General features: G+C 41.7%; 1 protein-coding gene across 1 annotated transcript in view; it reads left to right on the top strand.

The window, feature by feature from the left end:
- Positions 1-246: 246 nt before the first annotated feature.
- ACE2 (angiotensin converting enzyme 2) overlaps positions 247-21,559 on the top strand; it is a 45,654-nt gene continuing 24,341 nt past the window's right edge. Inside the window, exons 1-7 of the mRNA XM_069945878.1 lie at positions 247-538; positions 13,656-13,814; positions 15,586-15,676; positions 17,738-17,881; positions 20,365-20,480; positions 20,848-20,953; positions 21,115-21,212. Of these exons, the coding sequence (XP_069801979.1) occupies positions 362-538; positions 13,656-13,814; positions 15,586-15,676; positions 17,738-17,881; positions 20,365-20,480; positions 20,848-20,953; positions 21,115-21,212 (891 nt within the window). The 5' untranslated portion in view covers positions 247-361. The remainder of the gene's footprint in view (positions 539-13,655; positions 13,815-15,585; positions 15,677-17,737; positions 17,882-20,364; positions 20,481-20,847; positions 20,954-21,114; positions 21,213-21,559) is intronic.

The following is a 21,559-nucleotide window of genomic DNA, read 5'->3' on the forward strand; positions in this document are numbered from 1 at the left end:
GAACCCAGCCTTACTGCTGCTGGTCTGTACTGCCAACTTTCCCACAAATTGATTATTTAATAGTTAACTGCTATCGAGTGCATAAAGTAAACAGAAAGCAGCCTCTAGGAGATAGCATTTTATTTCATTAGTAAGTGATTTCCTTCCGAAATATAAATTCCGTATTTCTTACCAGGAGGCAGTGATAAGAAAGACAGGGATCAGTATCAGAGTAATAAAGCACGGTATCCTAACAAGACAAGCACTTCCTGAATTGCTCCAGGAAACCTTTGGCAGCATGGTACAAAGGCTGGAGACTGATATTCCAAACCGATTGTAAGGAGCTGGAATCAGTAGAGGGACTCTCATCTCTAGAGGAAGGATGTTGGGGCTCCTCTGCATATTGGCCCTTGTGGGCCCTTCAACCCAAGATGTGACCAGTGATGCCCGGGCATTTTTACAGGAGTATGGAAGAGAAGCAGAGCCGCTGTATCATCAGAGTGCTTTAGCACAATGGAAATACAATACAAACATCACAGAAGAGAACGCCCAAAAAATGGTATGTAAATGTACAGCTGGTTACATTGTATATAAACAGCAACTATGCTCTATCCATTTATATACAAATAAGCTGTTTGAGCCTGAGGAAGACATGAATACGGCGTAGAAACACGTCGCTCTTTGCTTGTCCAGTTGGTTTGTTTATTTTTTTGGCACAATAAACAAGGCTCGCTGTTCATTGAGCTGTTGAATTTGTGACTATCCTGCGCCGAGGCAGAACAAGCGATCGGTTGCTGTTCAAAAGTAGGTGCAATGTAAGCTGTGTGATAAGTGCGACTACATTAGGCAAGTGCTCAGAAGCACTGAGGAATATTATAGCATCCCTAAATTATACAGGGCAGATTGCAAAGATAATTCTCATTATTGATCTCATGTTTTATTACATATTGATTTATTATAGTATCGGATTTAAAGGGGTACTCTGATTTTTTTTTTCTTTTTGTAAATTATTTCTCTTTTTAAAAAACTGAAGCATTAAAGTACCTGTCAGCTGCTGTATGTCCTACAGGAAGTGGTGTATTCTCTCCAGTCTGACACAGTGCTCTCTGCTGCCACCTCTGTCCATGTCAGGAACTGTGCAGAGCAGGAGAGGTTTTTTTTTGTGGAGTTCCTGACATGGACAGAGGTGGCAGCAGAGGGCACTGTGTCAGGCTGGAAAGAATACACCACTTCCTTTCAGCTAATAAGTACTAGAAGACTGGAGTTTGTTTTTTTTTTAATAGAAGTAATTTACAAATCTGTATAAATTTTCATAGAAATAAGTAAAATGTATTGATCCGTCAATGTCTGACTATTCAGACGTCCATCAATCTCTAGAAAGAACCAGGAAAAGAGCGTGGAGACCACTTTACTGTCTTTCCCATCTAGCTGCAGCAGATGGACTCCATAGACTCACAATGGAGCAGCCCCACTGAGCAACACACCTATCCGGGCTCATTCTAAAAAGCAGTGGGGGTCTGAACACCCTGAATCCAACCGATCTGAATTTTTGATGTGTCAGGCTGTGTTCACACAATGTTTTTTCAGCTCTGTTTAAAATTACGTCCCTCATTTTGAGTCTGAAATAACGGACGTCGTTGTCTGTCTAGTCTTCCCTTAGGGCAATGACTGGTGTTTGTACATTAATCTAGTTCAGGTTACTAATTAGCGTTTGGATGCAGCTTAATTTAAAAGTCCATTGAATTTAATAGTAAAAACAGAGAAAGAACGGTGACAAAAGAAAAACTGTGTGTGAACAACTAATAAAAAACGTCCGCTGTTTGCAAAAGACGTCCGAAAATAATGATCATGTACGTCTGCGGTAAAAACCTCCGTTATTAAATACATTGACGTGTGCATTGGACGTCTGTCTTTCCATTGACTTCAATGCATTGCCATTGCAGTCAGTTAAATCGCAGCAGTAACAGACTTTTTTTTAATATCAAAATCGGCTGCCTTTTCTCTATTTTTGACGTTGATTGAACATAGTCTCAAAGCCTGTTTTCCAAATGACAGGGACACTTCAATAAACCTAAACAGAAAAAATAACAAAATTACCTATTAAAATGTGTCAAAGTAATTTTAGAAGTAAATTTAGAAGACTGAAAAATCCCCCTGGTCCATCTAGTCTGCCCTTTTAGGCTATGTTCACACAACATCAAAAAAAGAGAAATGACATCCGTTTTCACTATGATTTAATTGACTTTATTGCAATGCATTGAAGTCAATGGGATGACGGACATTCAATGCACACAATGTATAAAATGACGGATGTAGTCTTCGTGGACTTCAAAATAATGATCATGACGTATTTTCGGACGTCTTTTGCCAACAGCGGATGTTATTTTTTAGTTGTTTACACACAGTTTTTTTTTTCTCACCGTCCTTTTACCGTCTTTACTATTAAATTCTATTAAAGACAGAGGGTGATCAGTCCACCTGACCTAGAGTAATGTACTAACAGCCGTCATTGTACTGACGGGCGGCCAAACGGCAAAATGACGGACGTATTTTTAACCTCCCAATGACAGATGACATTTTAAACAGTAGAAAACTTTGTTTGAACATCCTTAATATTTCCCTTCTTATTATTGTAGGATAGATATATGTATATACCAGGCAGGTTTACATTCAGTTATGGTAGATTTACCAAACACATCTGCTGGAAGTTTGTTTCAAGTATCTACTACTCTTTCAGTAAAATAATATTTTCTCACGTTGCTTCTGATCTTTCCCCCAATAGCCTCTCACTGTCTGTGTCCTCTTATTCTAAAATTCAGGGTTTTTTTTCCGAAAAACACTTCCCTCCTGACCCTTATTTAGTCCTGTCACATATATAAAGGTTTCCATCATGTCCCCCCTTTCCCTTCTTCCTCCTGTAACATATATAAAGGTTTCCATCATCTGGCATTGCCCCAATTTTTAAAGATCTCAAAAACCCCTTTAAAGGGCAACTCCAGATAAGAAAAACTTGTTTTCTATTAAAAGTACATTAAAAGTTCTATAGATGTGTCTATACAATGTATTACCATATCTGTGTGGTTCTGTCTCACTGGTAGCTGATAGACATCCAGGAAGTGGAAAAAATGGCCCCTGTGCAAATCCACATTGTCTCCTGCTCTCACTGCTCTCCCACATTAGGAGACAAATCTTCCGTGCCTCTGTCTCACATTGTGTGTGTTTGCTGAGCACAATCTGATGATGCAGACAGGGGGCAGGGCGTGATGTCACAGGAGGCATGGCTGGATCCCCCAATCCCCCGAGTGATTCACCATCCCTGACCGGCCAGATTTCCCTAATTGTGCAGTGAAATTAGAGCTGTGTTCACACATGTTGGAGTGTCATTGCAGTACTGCAGCGTATTCACAAAAATGATGCAGTAACACAAGTAAATGATGCTAAATGGCAGAGAGGATCAGAGCCTTATTGTGGGGCTCAACTTCAAAGATAACAGATGCTTGATCATAATATGTGCGTGGAAATGAAAAGAAAAAGAAATTCAAAAAGTTCTTTACTTTATTCCAATAGCAGCGTTACAGGTACAGAATACAGCGTGCTGTGTGGTATTACAGGTAGAGAATACAGCGTGCTGTGTGGTGTTACAGGTACAGAATACAGTGCGCTGTGTGGTGTTACAGGTAGAGAATACAGCGTGCTGTGTGGTGTTACAGGTAGAGAATACAGCGTGCTGTGTGGTATTACAGGTAGAGAATACAGTGTGCTGTGTGGTGTTACAGGTAGAGAATACAGCGTGCTGTGTGGTGTTACAGGTAGAGAATACAGTGTGCTGTGTGGTGTTACAGGTAGAGAATACAGCGTGCTGTGTGGTGTTACAGGTAGAGAATACAGTGTGCTGTGTGGTGTTACAGGTAGAGAATACAGCATGCTGTGTGGTGTTACAGGTAGAGAATACAGTGTGCTGTGTGGTGTTACAGGTAGAGAATACAGTGCTGTGTGGTGTTACAGGTAGAGAATACAGTGCTTTGTGGTGTTACAGGTAGAGAATGCAGTGTGCTGTGTGGTGTTACAGGTAGAGAATACAGTGCTGTGTGGTGTTACAGGTAGAGAATGCAGTGTGCTGTGTGATGTTACAGGTAGAGAATACAGTGTGCTGTGTGGTGTTACAGGTAGAGAATACAGTGCGCTGTGTGGTGTTACAGGTAGAGAATACAGTGTGCTGTGTGGTGTTATAGGTAGAGAATACAGTGTGCTGTGTGGTGTTACAGGTAGAGAATACAGTGCTGTGTGGTGTTACAGGTAGAGAATACAGTGTGCTGTGTTGTGTTACAGGTAGAGAATACAGTGTGCTGTGTGGTGTTACAGGTAGAGAATACAGTGCGCTGTGTGGTGTTACAGGTAGAGAATACAGCGTGCTGTGTGGTATTACAGGTAGAGAATACAGCGTGCTGTGTGGTGTTACAGGTACAGAATACAGTGCGCTGTGTGGTGTTACAGGTAGAGAATACAGTGCGCTGTGTGGTGTTACAGGTAGAGAATACAGCGTGCTGTGTGGTGTTACAGGTAGAGAATACAGTGTGCTGTGTGGTGTTACAGGTAGAGAATACAGCGTGCTGTGTGGTGTTACAGGTAGAGAATACAGTGTGCTGTGTGGTGTTACAGGTAGAGAATACAGCGTGCTGTGTGGTATTACAGGTAGAGAATACAGCGTGCTGTGTGGTATTACAGGTAGAGAATACAGCGTGCTGTGTGGTGTTACAGGTAGAAAATACAGTGTGCTGTGTGGTGTTACAGGTAGAGAATACATTGTGCTGTGTGGTGTTACAGGTAGAGAATACAGTGTGCTGTGTGGTGTTACAGGTAGAGAATACAGTGCTGTGTGGTGTTACAGGTAGAGAATACAGTGCTGTGTGGTGTTACAGGTAGAGAATACAGTGTGCTGTGTGGTGTTACAGGTAGAGAATACAGCGTGCTGTGTGGTGTTACAGGTAGAGAATACAGTGTGCTGTGTGGTGTTACAGGTAGAGAATACAGTGTGCTGTGTGGTGTTACAGGTAGAGAATACAGCGTGCTGTGTGGTGTTACAGGTAGAGAATACAGCGTGCTGTGTGGTGTTACAGGTAGAGAATACAGCGTGCTGTATGGTGTTACAGGTAGAGAATACAGTGTGGTGTTACAGGTAGAGAATACAGCGTGCTGTGTGGTGTTACAGGTAGAGAATACAGCGTGCTGTGTGGTGTTACCGGTAGAGAATACAGCATGCTGTGTGGTGTTACAGGTAGAGAATACAGCGTGCTGTGTGATGTTACAGGTAGAGAATACAGTGCTGTGTGGTGTTACAGGGAGAGAATACAGTGTGGTGTTACAGGTAGAGAATACAGCGTGCTGTGTGGTGTTACAGGTAGAGAATACAGCGTGCTGTGTGGTGTTACCGGTAGAGAATACAGCATGCTGTGTGGTGTTACAGGTAGAGAATACAGCGTGCTGTGTGATGTTACAGGTAGAGAATACAGTGCTGTGTGGTGTTACAGGGAGAGAATACAGCGTGCTGTGTGGTGTTACAGGTAGAGAATACAGTGTGCTGTGTGGTGTTACAGGTAGAGAATACAGCGTGCTGTGTGGTTGGGACCACAATGAAATCATAAATTGCTGCAAATAATTCAGTAACACAATGAAACTGCAATGTGTGAACACAGCTTAGATGTTCTGCAACAGCTTTGGGCGGGAATAGGCAGGGTGGAGGACTGTGATGAACATCTGAGGGAAAGCATTGCATACTGGAACCTGTAGTACTGTGTACAACTGATAAACCAGAAAGTGCAGAAACACAAAACAGAACAAAAACCCCCCAAACAAATGGATTTTTGGTAGTTTCAAAAATGGAATAGAAAAGTAAGTAATGCTATTTGATTCTGCAGAAGTTTCATTTTTTTAAACTTCTACCTGGAGTTCCCCTTTCAGTCAACTGTATTGATCTATGGCAAGAATAATCAATATGCATATTAAAGGGGGGGTTCCTAGACTGAACAAACATAGCGTCTTTACAGAAACAGGCCCACGCTTGTCCACAGTTTATGTGCGGTATTGCAGCTCAGATCCATTGAAGTTAATGGGGTTGGGCTGCAATCCCTCACTGTCTAATCATAATGTGTATCTTTATATTCAGTGCTACAATTTTCCTAACATCATCATATCTCAAAAGAGATATAAAAGTACTTTTCTCTGAATCCCAGCTAAATCATCTCCTCTAAATATCGAACAATCCATATATCCATTTATTATTCTTGCTGCTGTATGTAAATCCATGTTGATGTATACGTATAGTTACCAAATAGGCCAAACATGTACATATTACTAAGTGGTATCTAAGCAGAGTTAGATACTCGTAGGTGGCGGATAATGTACATAGATTATATATATACAGTGGTACCTTGGATTAAAAGCATTTTGGTTTAAGAGCACACAGTTTTTCAAACTTGTGACTTAGTGTAAGAGCATTGCTTGGTGTAAGAGCTCCCTGTACTTGGTGGGAGGTGGAGTGGGGGAGGGGGGGAATGGTCTGTATAGCGGGGTCTACAGCCCTGTACTCTGACCCAGGAAGTCTCCCTCACCTTCCAAATCATAGCAGATCCACTTCAGGCTGGGGCTTACATCAGGGGACAGGACTGTGGGGGTAATCTCTCCATAGCTGTAACCCCTCTCTCCCCGGACAGAGAGTGCTGCATGTATGTGCCCACATCTGCCCTGCTCATTCCTTCATGCTCCCTACAGTCTCTGTCAGTCCTTGTGTTTCCCATCCTCTCCATTCCTGCTATAATGTGCCTGCACTTACACTCAGCTATACACACTGCTGCTATAATGTGCCTGCACTTACACTCAGCTATACACACTGCTGTTATAATCTGCCTACACTCACACTCAGCTGAACACACATCCCTTCCCCATTGCTGTCATGTGACCACACAGACCTCTGACAGCAGCCCTGCTTCTCTATTCTAGCCTGTTGTACTACACTACTGCATTATGGGGATCTGCAGCTCCATCCTGTATCTACAAACTGCTGCTGTGTTATCAGGGTTATGCAGTTACTATACATTATACACCACATGCTGATTGCTGTACTGTACAGTAACTTATATATCACATATCCAGCTGCTGTGTTATCAGGGTTATACCATTACTATACATTATACACCACATGCTGATTGCTATACTGTACAGTAACTTATATATCACATATCCAGCTGCTGTGTTATCAGGGTTATGCAGTTACTATACATTATACACCACATGCTGATTGCTATACTGTACAGTAACTTATATATCACATATCCAGCTGCTGTGTTATCAGGGTTATACAGTTACTATACATTATACACCACATGCTGCTATACTGTACAGTAACTTATATATCACATATCCAGCTGCTGTGTTATCAGGGTTATACAGTTACTATACATTATACACCACATGCTGATTGCTGTACTGTACAGTAACTTATATATCACATATCCAGCTGCTGTGTTATCAGGGTTATACCATTACTTTACATTATACACCACATGCTGATTGCTATACTGTACAGTAACTTATATATCACATATCCAGCTGCAGTGTTATCAGGGTTATGCAGTTACTATACATTATATACCACATGCTGATTGCTATACTGTACAGTAACTTATATATCACATATCCAGCTGCTGTGTTATCAGGGTTATACAGTTACTATACATTATACTCCACATGCTGATTGCTATACTGTACAGTAACTTATATATCACATATCCAGCTGCTGTGTTATCAGGGTTATACAGTTACTATACATTATACACCACATGCTGATTGCTGTACTGTACAGTAACTTATAATATCACATACTCTGCTGTTTCTAAATGTTTCATCTGTTTTACATGTTATTAAGAATAATAAATCATTATGTTTGGGGTGTGAAACCAATTGTCTGCATATCAGTGATTTCCTATGGGAAAATTTGCTTTGGTATAAGAGTGGATTTGGATTACAAGCGCGGTCCCGGAACAAATTATGCTCGTAATCCAAGGCACCACTGTATATAGCCCTGCACCTTATTCACTATTCATCTGGTCACATGACCCTAGTGAAGAATATGCCGGTGTACAACCACTACTCACACTATGCCTTGTACCTCTTGCATACATGTACATGATAAGTGATGTCAGGTAATCTCAGCAGTCTGCAATATTATATATGTGGAGTTGTGACCTATGGGGTGGGTTACTGGGCCATATAATTTGCCCCAAAGTAGAAAATTGCTTTAATTAAATAGCTTCAATTACTACAAGAAAACATAAAAAACTCATATATTTACATTATATGTTTTTTTTTTTTTTAATAAATTACAGCCAATGTTATGTGCAAGTTTCCCTTGGGGCACGTACCAATTTTAACCCTTTATTACTGAGTCAACATAATCATTGGGGGGAGGGGGGACTTATTAAAGCTGTTCCAGATACACATGTGCAACTTTTTGCCAATTTATGTCTTGATCATATGAAGGGTGGACAGGGGAGGCAGGTCATAGCACAGAGGGGGGGGGGGGGGCCTCCTCCTATGCCCAATTTACTATTCATGTCTACAAAGAGACATAAATTATCGTAAAAATATGAGCCGGAGTAGATTTCTGAAACAGCATGGTGGCTTCAGATTTACCTGATATATTGAGTACATCCTTCAATAAATGTGGTGTGAGATGGGGGTTTAGTAACAGGGGTATTCCTTACAATTACTTTCACACTTGTCATCATGTATTTAGTCTCCTTCCCCCGGTTCTGAACTGCTGCTTTTTGCCGAAGACACAAAAATCTGTGTGTGAGCTTTTCTCTCCCTGTCCCCCTCCTCCCCCTCTCTTCTGAGGCGGCTGTATCTGCATCAAGTATCTGCATCTGTATCTGCATCAAATTAACCCTCTCAGCATTACAAAGAAGCTACAAAGGTGCAGATACAGCCTGCAGGGACTTGTTTACATCAGCCGTCTCAGAAGGGAGGGGGGAGGAGGGGTAGACGGAGAGAAAAGCTCACACACAGATTTAGATTTTTGTGTCTTCAGCAGAAAGAAGCAGCTGAGAACTGGGGGAAGGAGACTGAATACATAATAACAGGTACGGAAGGAATTGTTTGTTTCACCATGGGCAGCAACATATCAAAGTTATGTTTGTGAGGAATACACCTTTAACCTCTTCGGGACATATGCCGTACCCATACGTCATATTTCCCCAAGAGGTGTTCGGGGGGGGGGGGGGGGGGGGGGGGGCGCTCCGTGACCCCGCTCTGAACTGCAGCGATTCTGACTGCTATCTGCAGATGCGATCGCAGAGGGGGGTCCCTTGGTCTTACCGGGCCTCAGCGACGTAATGACGCTGATCCCGGATCGGTATTCCATTGCATTGGTCTGCAGCAGACCATAGCAATACAGCACCGATCTCATGGATCGGTGCTGTGTTATACAGCTACACTGATCTCTATGAGAGATCAGTGTAGTTGTATTAGATGTCCCCCAGGGGCATCAGTGTTGTGTATATAGGGGGCCCCCAGGGGGACTTCTAATTAATGTATAAGTAAAAAAATATATATATATTTTCATTAATAAAAAGCCCCCTCCCCTAATTAAAGTCTGAATCACCCTCCTTTTCCCATTTCATAAATAAAAATAAATAAATAAATTAAAAAAAAAACATGTTTGGTATCGCCGCGTGCAATAATCGCCCGAAATATTAATTTATCACATTCCTGATCTCGCATGGTAACTGGCAGAAACGCAAAGTTGTGCATTTTTGGTCAAATCCAGAAACAATGTAATGAAAAGCAATCAAAAAGTCGCATATACGCAATCAAGGTACCGATAGAAAGAACACATCATGGCGCAAAAAAAGACACCTCACACAGCCCCATAGACCAAAGGATAAAAGCGCTATAAACATGGGAATAGAGCGATTTTAGGGAACTTTTTTTTTCTGTAGGTTTTATTTTTTTAAAAGCCATCAAATAATATAAAAGTTATGCAAGTTGCATATAGTTTTAATCGTACCGACTTGAGAAACATATATAACATGTCAGTTTTTCCATAGGACAAAAACTAAAAAAAAAAACAAAGAAAAAAAATTTAATTTTTTTTTATTTCACCGCGCATATTATTTTTTTCTGGTTTCGCAGTGTACTTTATGCAAAAATTCAGCCTGTCAAAGTACAATTAGTGGCACAAAAAATAAGGGCTCGTGTGGGGTTCTAGGTGAAAAAATGCAAGTGCTATGGCCTTATATACACAAGGAGGACAAAACAAAAATGCAAAAAAGTTAAAATTTCTTGTGGTGTTGCCTCAGAAAACCCAGTTCCCACTTACTTTATTGCATAAATAAGAAGTGTTTTACATGTGGTTTCGGTTGACGGTTGCTTGGAGAAAGTCACGATAGAGTGCTTCAAACTTGAATATATCCTTAGGTAGAAAATAGTTATAACTCTTCACAGGATAGCTGCTGGGACCTTCTAACACCAGCCCTGTCTACAGATGTAGAAATGTTTCTCAGAGAAAAATTTTTTCTTTCAAATCAACTGATACCAGAAAGTTACATAGATTTGTAATTTACTTCTAATAAAAAATCTCAAGTCTTCCCATACTTATTAGCTGCTGTATGTCCTGCAGAAAATGTTTTATTTTCAGTCTGACACAGTGCTCTCTGCTGACACCTCTGGCCGAGACAGGAACTGTCCAGAGCAGGAGAGATGTCAACTGAGAGAACTGTGTCAGACTGAAAATAAAACAACATTTCCTACATGACATACAGCAGCTAATAAGTATGGGAAAACTTTAGATTTTTTGGATAGAAGTAAATTACAAATCTATATAACTTTCTGATATGTTATGTTGATTTGAAAGAAAAAGCTTTTCGCTGGATAAGTCCTTTAACCATGGCAAGACACTGGTTGTGGCCCATGTCCTAGTACATGCAAATGTGTTGAACTTGAGTACTTCCATTACCTTAGCTTTTTTTTTCTCAAGGCAGCCTAATAATAGTAATATTAGTTATAATTAGTATTGATATTAATATTGTACTGAACCTGGTCAAAATGTAGTGCACTTTACCATAAATGATCAGTAGGCCCTATACCTCAATGTTTACGAAACCTTAAAGGGGTAGATCACAAAAAAAAAAATTCAAATCAACTGCTGCCAGAGATCTGTAATTTACTTCTATAAAAGAAAATATCAAGTCGTCCAGTACTTATCAGCTGCTGTATGTCCTGCAGGAAGTGGTTTATTCTCATCAGTCTGACACAGTGCTCTCTGCTGCCACCTCCGTCCATGTCAGGAACTGTCCAGAACAGGAGAGGATTTCTATGGAGATTTGCTGCACTGGACAGTTCCTGACATGGACAGAGGTGGCAGCAGAGAGCACTGTGTCAGACTGGGCAGAATACACCACTTCCTGCAGGACATACAGCAGCTGATAAGTACTGGAAGACTTGAGATTCTGTAATAGAGGTAAATTACAAATCTATATAACTTTCTGGCACCAGTTGATTTGAAAGATTTTTCTTTCGGTGAACTACCCCTTTTAAATAACAGCTACAGGCCTCTGTATTGGGTGCAACCCCAGTAGGTACCAGGTCAGATCTTTAGCATAAAGCTGAATAAATATGAAAAAAAGGGCTGGTTGGGGGAGCTCAAATCTAAATTTTCTCAATCTCTCAACACAGAAATCAAATATTTTTAGACCTAGAAAGTCTTGTAAGCGTAGAGAAATGTGGGATGAATTACCAGTGTGCAGCTAGTGTTCTATAGCAATATACTGTACATTCTCATTTGTCTGTGAGGTTTGGACAAACTTAATGGTTACATTGTGAAAAATAAAAATGTTCTTCTACAGATGTTTTCTCTGTAAATGTTTTTTTTTTTTATAACATAGATTAACATAAAATGACACAGAACATAAAATAACAGAGTAACATATAACATAGAATAACATAAAATAACAGAGTAACATAAAATAACATAAAATAACAGAGTAACATAAAATAACAGAACAGAGTAACATAAAATAACATAGAATAACAGAGTAACATAAAATAACATAGAATAACAGAGTAACATAAAATAACATAGAATAACAGAGTAACATAAAATAACATAGAATAACAGAGTAACATAAAATAACATAGAATAACAGAGTAACATAAAATAAAAATATTGTTCTACAGATGTTTTCTCTGTAAATGTTTTTTAATAACATAGATTAACATAAAATAACATAGAATAACATAAAATAACAGAGTAACAAAATAACATAGAATAACATAAAATAACATAGAGTAACATAAACTGGCATAGAGTAACATAAAATAACATAGAGTAAGGATGCGTTTACACAGACAGATTTATCTGACAGATTTTGGAAGCCAAAGCCAGGGATGGATTTGTAAAGAGGATAGATCCCAGTCTTTCCTTTATGACCTTATCCCTGTTTATAGTCTGTTCCTGGTTTGGGCTTCAAAGATCTGTCAGATAAATCTGTCTGTGTAAACGCAGGCTATGTTCACACAGCGTATGTTTCCGTCCGTAGTGCGAACCGCGAATATACGCATGTAGTTTTGAGGTTGATGCGTTCGCTTGAAAGTATACGATATACGGCCGCACAATGCACACTACGTATGAGCTTACGGCCGGATCGTATACGGCGCCGTGAAAAATGAACAAGAGCATTGTTTGAGGACAGAAATGTTGAAACTCACGGCCGTGGATTTCCATGCGGTCCCGTACGAAGTACTTATTTCAGCCAAATTGAACTTGATTTTTCGATCCAAAAGGTTCTGTGTGGTTTATGGGGCTGGGTGAAGATTTCCAAGTAAATGACCTGCCTCAGATCGCTTTGAAACAAGCTAGGGAAGCAGAACTGTACTACGGGCGTATGTTCGCGGTTCGTACACATCCGGCCGCATGTCTATTTCTCCCACGCCCGTAGTTTCAGCCGCACATGTACGCCGGCATACGAAATGCGTCCGGACTCGTGTGAACATAGCCTTAGGGTGCATTTACACAGAAAGATTATCTGACAGATTATCTACCAAAGATTTAAAGCCAAAGCCAGCAATAGATTTGAAAAGAGGAGAAATCTCAGGTTTTCCTTTATAACCTGATCTCTGTTTATAGTCTGTTTCTGGCTTTGGCTTCAAATCTTTGACAGATAATCTGTCAGATAATCTTTCTGTGTAAATGGACCCTAACATAGAGTAGCAGAACCAGTTTAGGTGCGGGTCCTGGAGCAGCATATCCTTTGTTACTCTCCCCCGTGCCCCAGTCTTTAAAAAAAACCTGGAGGCCGAACTTCTCCTTTAAAGAGGTACACAAGCGCTACCCAAAAATGGCCACTTTCTTCCAGAGACAGCCTCACTCTTGTCTCCAGTTTGGGTGCAGGTTTTGTAACTGTAAAAGTGAATGGAGCTTAATTCCAAACCGCACCTGAACTGGAGACAAGAGTCGTGTTGTCTCTGAAAGAAAGTGGCCATGTTTTTGTGGCACTGGATAACCCCTTTAAAATGTTGATATGTAAAGAATGGGGTGAAGAATTGACATTATATGGCAGTATATTATCAGATGCCGATTTATGTGCTACCTTATATCACAGTGTATATACTATGTTTTCTAGAATGCAGCTGCAGCAAGGTGGTCTGCGTTTTACAAGAATGCCAGTGATTTCTCTGCAAACTATCCAGTAGATCAAGTGACGGACAATATGGTGAAATTACAACTTATCCATCTGGGGAACAAAGGATCAGCTGTCCTACCAAATGACAAGTATACAAGAGTAAGTACACATCTGGGGACAACCGAAAAAATAGGTGAAAGGGGTTATCCAGGATAAGAAAACACACAGCGCCACCTCTGTCCTCAGGTTGTGTGTGGTATTACAATTCAGCTCCATTCGCTTCAGCTGAACTGAGGACAAGAAAGGTGATGTTTCTGCAAGAAAGTAGCCATGTTTTTCTAATCCTAGAAACCTCTTGAAGGTAAAAAAAAAAAATCTCTGATCTTCCAGTACTTATCAGCTGCTGTATGTCCTGCATGAAGTCTGGAGCGCAGGAGAGGTTTTCTATGGGGATTATACTACTGCTCTGGACAGTTCCTGACATGGACAGAGGTGGCAGCAGAGAGCACTGTGTCAGACTGGAAAAAATACAAGCCTTGCTGCAGAACATACAGCAGCTGATAAGTACTGGTAGCCTGGCAATTTTTTTCCTGTACTGTTGCATACATTGTACAAAGAACACCACCATGATAGAAATAGACCCACTATGAAGTGGCCATGTAACATGATCATGTGTCCACTGCATGGCGCTGTTCTCTATACAATGTGTTTGTATTTAAATCTCTCTCTCTATACAGCTATATCTAACACTAAGGCTGCATTCCCACTTTCCGTGATCCTGAGGGATCACGGACGTGGAATGCATGTACCGGAGACCCCCGCGCCCGGTCAGCATCTGTAATTAGATGCTGGGAGCGGGGGAGACTGTATTCATAAGCGCCGCGCTGTAATGAATCAGCAGTGCGGTGCTGTTACTACAGCGCGGCGCTTATGAATACAGTCTCTCCCGCTCCCAGCATCTAATTACAGATGCTGTCCAGGCGCGGGGGGACACCAGTACATGCATTCCACGTCCGTGATTCCCCAGGATTACGGAACGTGGGAATGCAGCCTAAGGCTGGGTTGACACTGCATTTTTGCAATCCTTTTTTTATTTTTTTTTTGCATCTGTATGCAAAAACAAACGGATGTCACTATGACATGTCAGAAGTTTTTTTTTTTAAATGAGTAGAGAATTCAATAGACAAAATATGGTGGCTTGCCTAAGCCCGATTCGGCCGATTATCGCTCCATGTAATAAATACAACAATCAGCCGATGACAACGATCATGGGCGGCCTGTCAGCTGACAGGCCACTCTGAAGCTAGAGCGCGCGGGACCCGGGGAAAAGCAGACCGCAGGAGCAGCCCTGGAACGTGGATAGGTAAAGTATACCGTTCAAGCAAGGGCTGCAAGGACATTGGTAACGATGTCCCTGCAGCCCTTATTTAACGATTATCGGGCCGTGTAATAGGCCCATTAAACAAGCGACGATCCAGCAGATCGGCGCTTGTTTAGAGGTATTATTGGGCCCCCATCAGCCCGTGTAATAACAGCCTAAGGCTGGGCTCACACTGCATTTTTGCAATCCATTTTATGCGAAAAACAGATAAAAAACGGAAACATTTTTGTGCATCCGTTTGGATGTTTTTCCATTATATTTAATTGTTAAAAAAAAAATAAAATCAAGAAACCTTTCAAAACGCATTTTTTTTTGTGTACACTAAAAAAATCTGATGTGTTTTAATCTGTTTTTTGATACTTTTTTTTTTTTTATAATACAAGACAATGGAAAAATGGATCCAAATGCATGCGTTTTTTTTTTTTTTTGCATAAAATGGATTGCCAAAATGTAGTGTGAACCCAGCCTAAGACACTTGTAAGTTGTATTTCCTTGACCCCGTATGATGCCAACTGCTTCTCAGATTTAATCTAAATCCTTTATTTGCAGCTGGGTGCAATTCTAAATGAGATGAGCTCTATCTACAGCACACAAACTGTCTGCTCCCCAGACGGCTCCAGCTGCCTCCCTTTTGAACCAGGTAAGTTATTTACTTTATTTCTTTTCAGAAGATTGTTTGAGTATTAATTTAGCAGAAACCATGATGGAACAAATCCTCAAAATCACAAATTCACCCTTAAAGTCATAGTCAAAGCTCCGCCTCTGTGACTCTCTCCACGATTGTACATAAACAAACACACAAAGGTCACTTTGAAAGGTCTTTTCGATCACTGCTGAAAGCGGAGCTTGCCGGCAGTAGGGTTACATATCACTTTAATAGGGTTGTCTAGTTTAGAACACCCATTCCCAGGTTTTCTTATGATGTCCATATGGATAAGGTTTTATAATATTTGAAGCGCTTCTTTACAGAATACCTTAAAGGGAACCTGTCATCATGAATATGCTACTTAAGCTATTGGCATCATGTTATAGAGCAGAAGGAGCTGAGCAGATTGATATATATCTTTATGGGAAAAGAGTCAGTATAAATCGTAATTTATTCACTGAAATCTCTGATGTTTCCATGTTATGGAGTCCTGTCCATTGAGTGACACCGCCCACTGGACTCCTTATCACTGAATGAGCAGGGATTTCAATGAAAAGTTACAAGTTATACAGAACCTTTTCCCACAAAGATATATATCAATCTGCTCAGCTCTCCCTGCTCTATAACATGATGGTGATAGATTAGATAGCATTGACTTGACCATTAACGGATATATCCCTAGTGGCCTATGAAACTTAAAGGGGCACTCTCATCTCAACAAACATAGCACTTATAGGGGTTTTATTAGAGCAAAAAGCTGTTTCCCAGCCTCCCCCCTTCTTATCTGTGCATTCTATCAGGTCATCTACATTACGGAGGAGCAGCATTGTAACCTATGGAGGTGTGAGGGGCAGAGGGGGACAAGTGAGCATGGAGAGCAGATAAGCAGTTGTACAGTTTGGAGCCTGGATTCAGAGGTCAGAAAGCTCCTAGTTTTGGTCTGGGAACTTGGTAAGAGAAGATTGCAGGATGTTGTGTTGTGCAGGGCTGTCTTTTCTCCTCTCTGTGCTCACTCAAACCCCTAAGCCCCTCCCCCCTCCATAGACCATAATAGACACAGAAGTCCTGCTTCGAGGCGAGGGGGGAGGCAGGAAAACAGCCTTTTGAGTACAGAAAGAGGCTTTTTTGCTTAATAAAACCTATTACAGAGTTTCTTAAAATCGCTTGTACTATTAATACTTATTGATTAAGGCTGGGTTCCCACTACATATATTTCAGTCAGTATTGTGGTCCTCATATTGCAACCAAAACCAGGAGTGGATTAAAAACACAGAAAGGCTCTGTCCACACAATGATGAAATTGAGTGGATGGCCGCCATATAACAGTAAATAACGGCCATTATTTCAATATAACAGCCATTGTTTTAAAATAACAGCAAATATTTGCCATTAAATAGCGGCCATCCACTCAATTTCACCATTGTTTGAACAGATCCTTTCTGTGTTTTTAATCCACTCCTGGTTTTGGTTGCAATATGAGGACCACAATACTGACTGAAATATACGTAGTGTGAACCCAGCCTAAGGCTGGGTTTACACTATGTATAACCGGCTGGATAAACTTCAATTCTATTGAATTGGGATGTGGGCGCATCCCAATTCACCAGTGAACACAATGGAGAGTACGGCCAGAGCCGCACTTTACACTGTGTCACCTGTCAGGCTTGTGCGGCTGCTATTCAATGAATAGCGGCCGCACAAAGCTGACATGTCAGTTTTTTGTGCGGCCTCTAGGTATCCCGGCCAGAGTGTATACTATGTGTATACACTCCAGCCAGGATCCCATAGACAGCAGTACAACGTAAGTTTTGTATTAATCACAGCCTTTGTTGCAAATCGGCAACAGCGTCCATGATTAATACAAAACTTACGTTGTGTGAACATGGCCTAAGGATGACATCCCAGTTCATGCGTCTATGCCCACTGTTGTTTCTACTTATTATAATGTATTTTCTCTGGTGCCTTCAGGGAGCTGAATCAATGTAACATACTGTAAGAGCAAAGTACCACCGTCCAGTAATACTAAGCTGTGATAACTTATAATCCTAAACACAGGCTTGGACAGTATCATGTTACAGAGCACCGACTACCATGAGAGGCTCTGGGCTTGGGAGGGGTGGAGGGCAGAAGCCGGAAAAAAGATGAGAAAACTTTATGAAGAATATGTGGATCTGGAAAATGAGGCTGCTAGACTGAACGGTGAGTAATAGTTCCGTACAGTAATACATAGTATATAGAGTCCGATTAAAACAAAGTTAGTACATATATGTATAGCCCTAGAATTTATTGTATGTTTAGTGAATTTCTACCACGGCAGTATTGATTCACTGCATACACACAGATATATATATGTTTTATGTGAAGCCCTACCTACTGAAAAACCTGCAGAAAAGTCTCACGTTTGCACCAAAATTTGCAATTAGTTGCCAAGAAATTCTCCCCAATGTAATAATTTATACAGTAAGCTCCTAGTAAGACTCCTCCTAGTGGTGGCTGCAGGTAAACAGCACAATATCATTTAATTCAGTGTTATTCAGTGTTGTTCAGTGAAAAACATGGCCACTTTCTCCCAGAAAGAAAAACAGCTTAATGCAGTGAAATCCTAGGTGCATTGCTCCCTGGGAAACAGGAATATGTAAAAGAACCCGTGGAGCCTCATTGCTCCCACCTAGCCAGAATCCTGCTCCACACTGATGAGGGGCAACACCCCGAAACTGCTTTCTGTGGATGGATACCTAGCCTTGGCTTTTCCCTTGTCATTACATTGACTTATAAGGCCACTTAATATGGTGGTTTTGGTGCTTTCCCTACAGGAGACATCCCTTGGCTGGGTCCTTCCCGGAGGGATATCTGAGCTCCACAGGTTTTTCTTTTGCATATTCATGTTTGCCAGGGAGAAATGCACCTAGGACTTCACTGCATTGAGCGCTTTCACAAGCAGCCGGCAGTGTTATCATTTGGCTGGTCTCCCTGAGATCAGCGATCTGTTTCTCTTATGGCTCTACTAGGCATTGCTCCCACCTAGCCAAAATCCTGCTCTACACTGATGAGAGGCAATACCCCAAAACAGCCGTCTGTAGATGGTTACCTGGCCTTGGTTTTTCCCTTGTTATTACATTGACTTATAGCAGGGGTCCCCAAACTTTTCACACAGGGGGCCAGTTCACTGTCCCTAAGACCGTTGGAGGGCCGGACTATAGAAAAAACAAACTATAATCAAATCCCAATGCAAAATGCCACAACCCCCCCCCCCCCCCCCCCCAAAGTAAAAGCATCCCTCTTTCTTTTCACCTCTCACCCAGCCCCCACTCAACCCCTCACTCCCCCCTCAACCAGCCTCCCCTAACTCCCCCTTCACACCCTCAACCAGCACCCTCACCCCGTATACTAATAATGTGTCCCTGCATTGTCTCCCATATAGTAATATTGCTCCCTGTTGTGGTTTCTATATAGTAATATTGTCCCCCTGCAATGTCACCCATATAGTAATATTGTCCCCCTGCAATGCCCCCTATATAGTTATAATGTCCCCCTAGTTATATTGTCCCCCTGCATGTCCCCCATATAGTTATATTGTCCCCCTGCAATGTCCCCCAAATAGTTATATTGTCCCCCTGCAGTGTCCCCCATATAGTTATATTGTCCCCCTGCAATGTCCCCCATATAGTTATATTGTCCCCCTGCAGTGTCCCCCATATAGTTATATTGTCCCCCTGCAATGTCCCCCATATAGTTATATTGTCCCCCTGCAATGTCCCCCATATAGTTATAATGCCCCCCTGCATTGCTACAAAAAAAATAATTATACTCACCTAATAGTGCCTTTTCTCTCCTCTTTAGCCAGACAGTCGTTGGAGGGATCCCCCAGCAGGTGCAGCGACGTCATCACTGCCCCTGCCGGAGGATCCCTCAGAGATCATTTCCAGGTTACATTCAGGGCGGGGGGGTTGGTGGTCCGTGCGGCGCGGAGGAGGCAGGCGGCAGGGCCGACATCTCACACTGCTCTGGGATCTGCGGTCCGTTGCACATGGCCTCCCAACCCCCCGGGAGGTCGGTGCAACGGACCGCAGATCCCGGAACAGTGTGAGATGTCGGCCCTGCCGCCTGCCTCCTCCGGCGGGGATGTCGGCGGCAGTGTGGATGCGGGGCAGGGCTGGCGTGATCCGGAAGGGGTAGGAGAAGACTGCTCTCACTGACCACCAATGAAAGAGTTGTCCCTTCCGGAAGTGCGGCGGGGGCCGGATAAATGGCCTCGGGGGGCCGCATGCGGCCCGCGGGCCGTAGTTTGGGGACCCCTGACTTATAGGGCCACTTAAACCGGTGGTTTTGGTGGTTTCCCTACAGGAGCCGCCGCTTGGCTCGGTCCTTCCCAGAGGCATATGTGACTAGTCCTGTGTTTCGAGTCTCTTAAATGAGGCTCCACGGACTCTTATTTTGTACTTTCTCCCAGAGACAGCACCGCTCTTGTCTGCAGTTTGGGTGCAGGTTATGTTACTCTGTTCCATTGAAGTGAATGGAGCTTTGCTGCAAACCGCATCTGACCTGAAGACCAGAGCCATACTGTCTCTAAGAGAAAGTGGCCATGTTTTTGTAGCGCTGGATAACCCCTTTCTTACCAACTCTGTAGAGTTCTGCCACAATGCTGTGACTGTAAATATCTTTCTTTGTTCTGCTCTCTTCAGGTTATAATGATTATGGAGATTATTGGAGAGGAAATTATGAAACACTGACAGAGGACAGCAAATATAAGTACACCAGGGATGACTTAATGAAGGATGTGGAGAAGACTTTCCAAGAGGTATCTGATAAGAGAATAAATGCTCCCAACACTGATAACTATACAGCAGGGGCAGGGAACCTTGTTTCTCCAGCTGTTGCCAAACTATAACTCCTATCATGCCTGGACAGCCAAAGCCTTATTACATCAGAAGGCTATTGATTAAATTTGAACAATTGTTGGCTATGTTCACACACAGTATATTTGCTCAGTATTTTTCAACCAAAACCAGGAGTGGATTGAAAACACAGAAAGGCTCTGTTCACACATTGTTGAAATTTAGTGGATGGACGTCATTTAATGGCAAATAATTGACATTATTTTGAAACAACGACCGTTATTGACTTGTTCATTGTCCCATTCTCATTCATATTTATCCGTTTTACAGATCCAACCCCTGTACATGGAGCTACATGCATATGTGAGACACAAACTGCAGAATCATTATGGCTCATATATTGATTCCAATGGAGGCCTTCCTGCTCATTTACTTGGTAAACCTTTCCAGAAATGACTTCTTCCTCCTCTTCTTCTTCCTCTTCTTTCTCTTCCTCTTCTTCCTCTTTATAATAATAATAATAATACATATAGGAGTAATATTATTATTATTATTATTATTATTATGTCACGTTATACTGACACTTTTTTCCCTTAGGTGACATGTGGGGCAGATTTTGGACAAATTTATACCCTCTTGTAGTGCCCTTTCCAGAAAAAGAAAGCATTGATGTTACGCCTACCATGGTTGCTCAGGTAATATCCCTAACCAGCTGGTATGGGAGGACTTATACTGTATGTTTGCTGCCATGTTTTCTCCATGGTTTCCCACACTCCAACCTAGGCCCCCTCTCTCCAGAGCCATATTACAACTCTAAAGAGTGTAAGCATTCTTTAAAGGGAATGTGTCATCAGAAAATGACTGATTGTATAAATATTTTTTTTATGTTAAACATATTTTTTTAGAATTTTTGGTGACTATTTTTCTCATTTTCCATTTTTCTATCTATATTATAAAATAATCCTGAGATCTTGTATTTTTTATTCTCACCACTGGGGCTACAGCTAAGCTGAGACTTCCTGTTGTGTCTGTGGTGATAAGA

The sequence above is a fragment of the Dendropsophus ebraccatus genome, chromosome 11, assembly GCF_027789765.1.
Source record: "Dendropsophus ebraccatus isolate aDenEbr1 chromosome 11, aDenEbr1.pat, whole genome shotgun sequence".
Classification (NCBI taxonomy): Eukaryota; Metazoa; Chordata; class Amphibia; order Anura; family Hylidae; genus Dendropsophus; species Dendropsophus ebraccatus.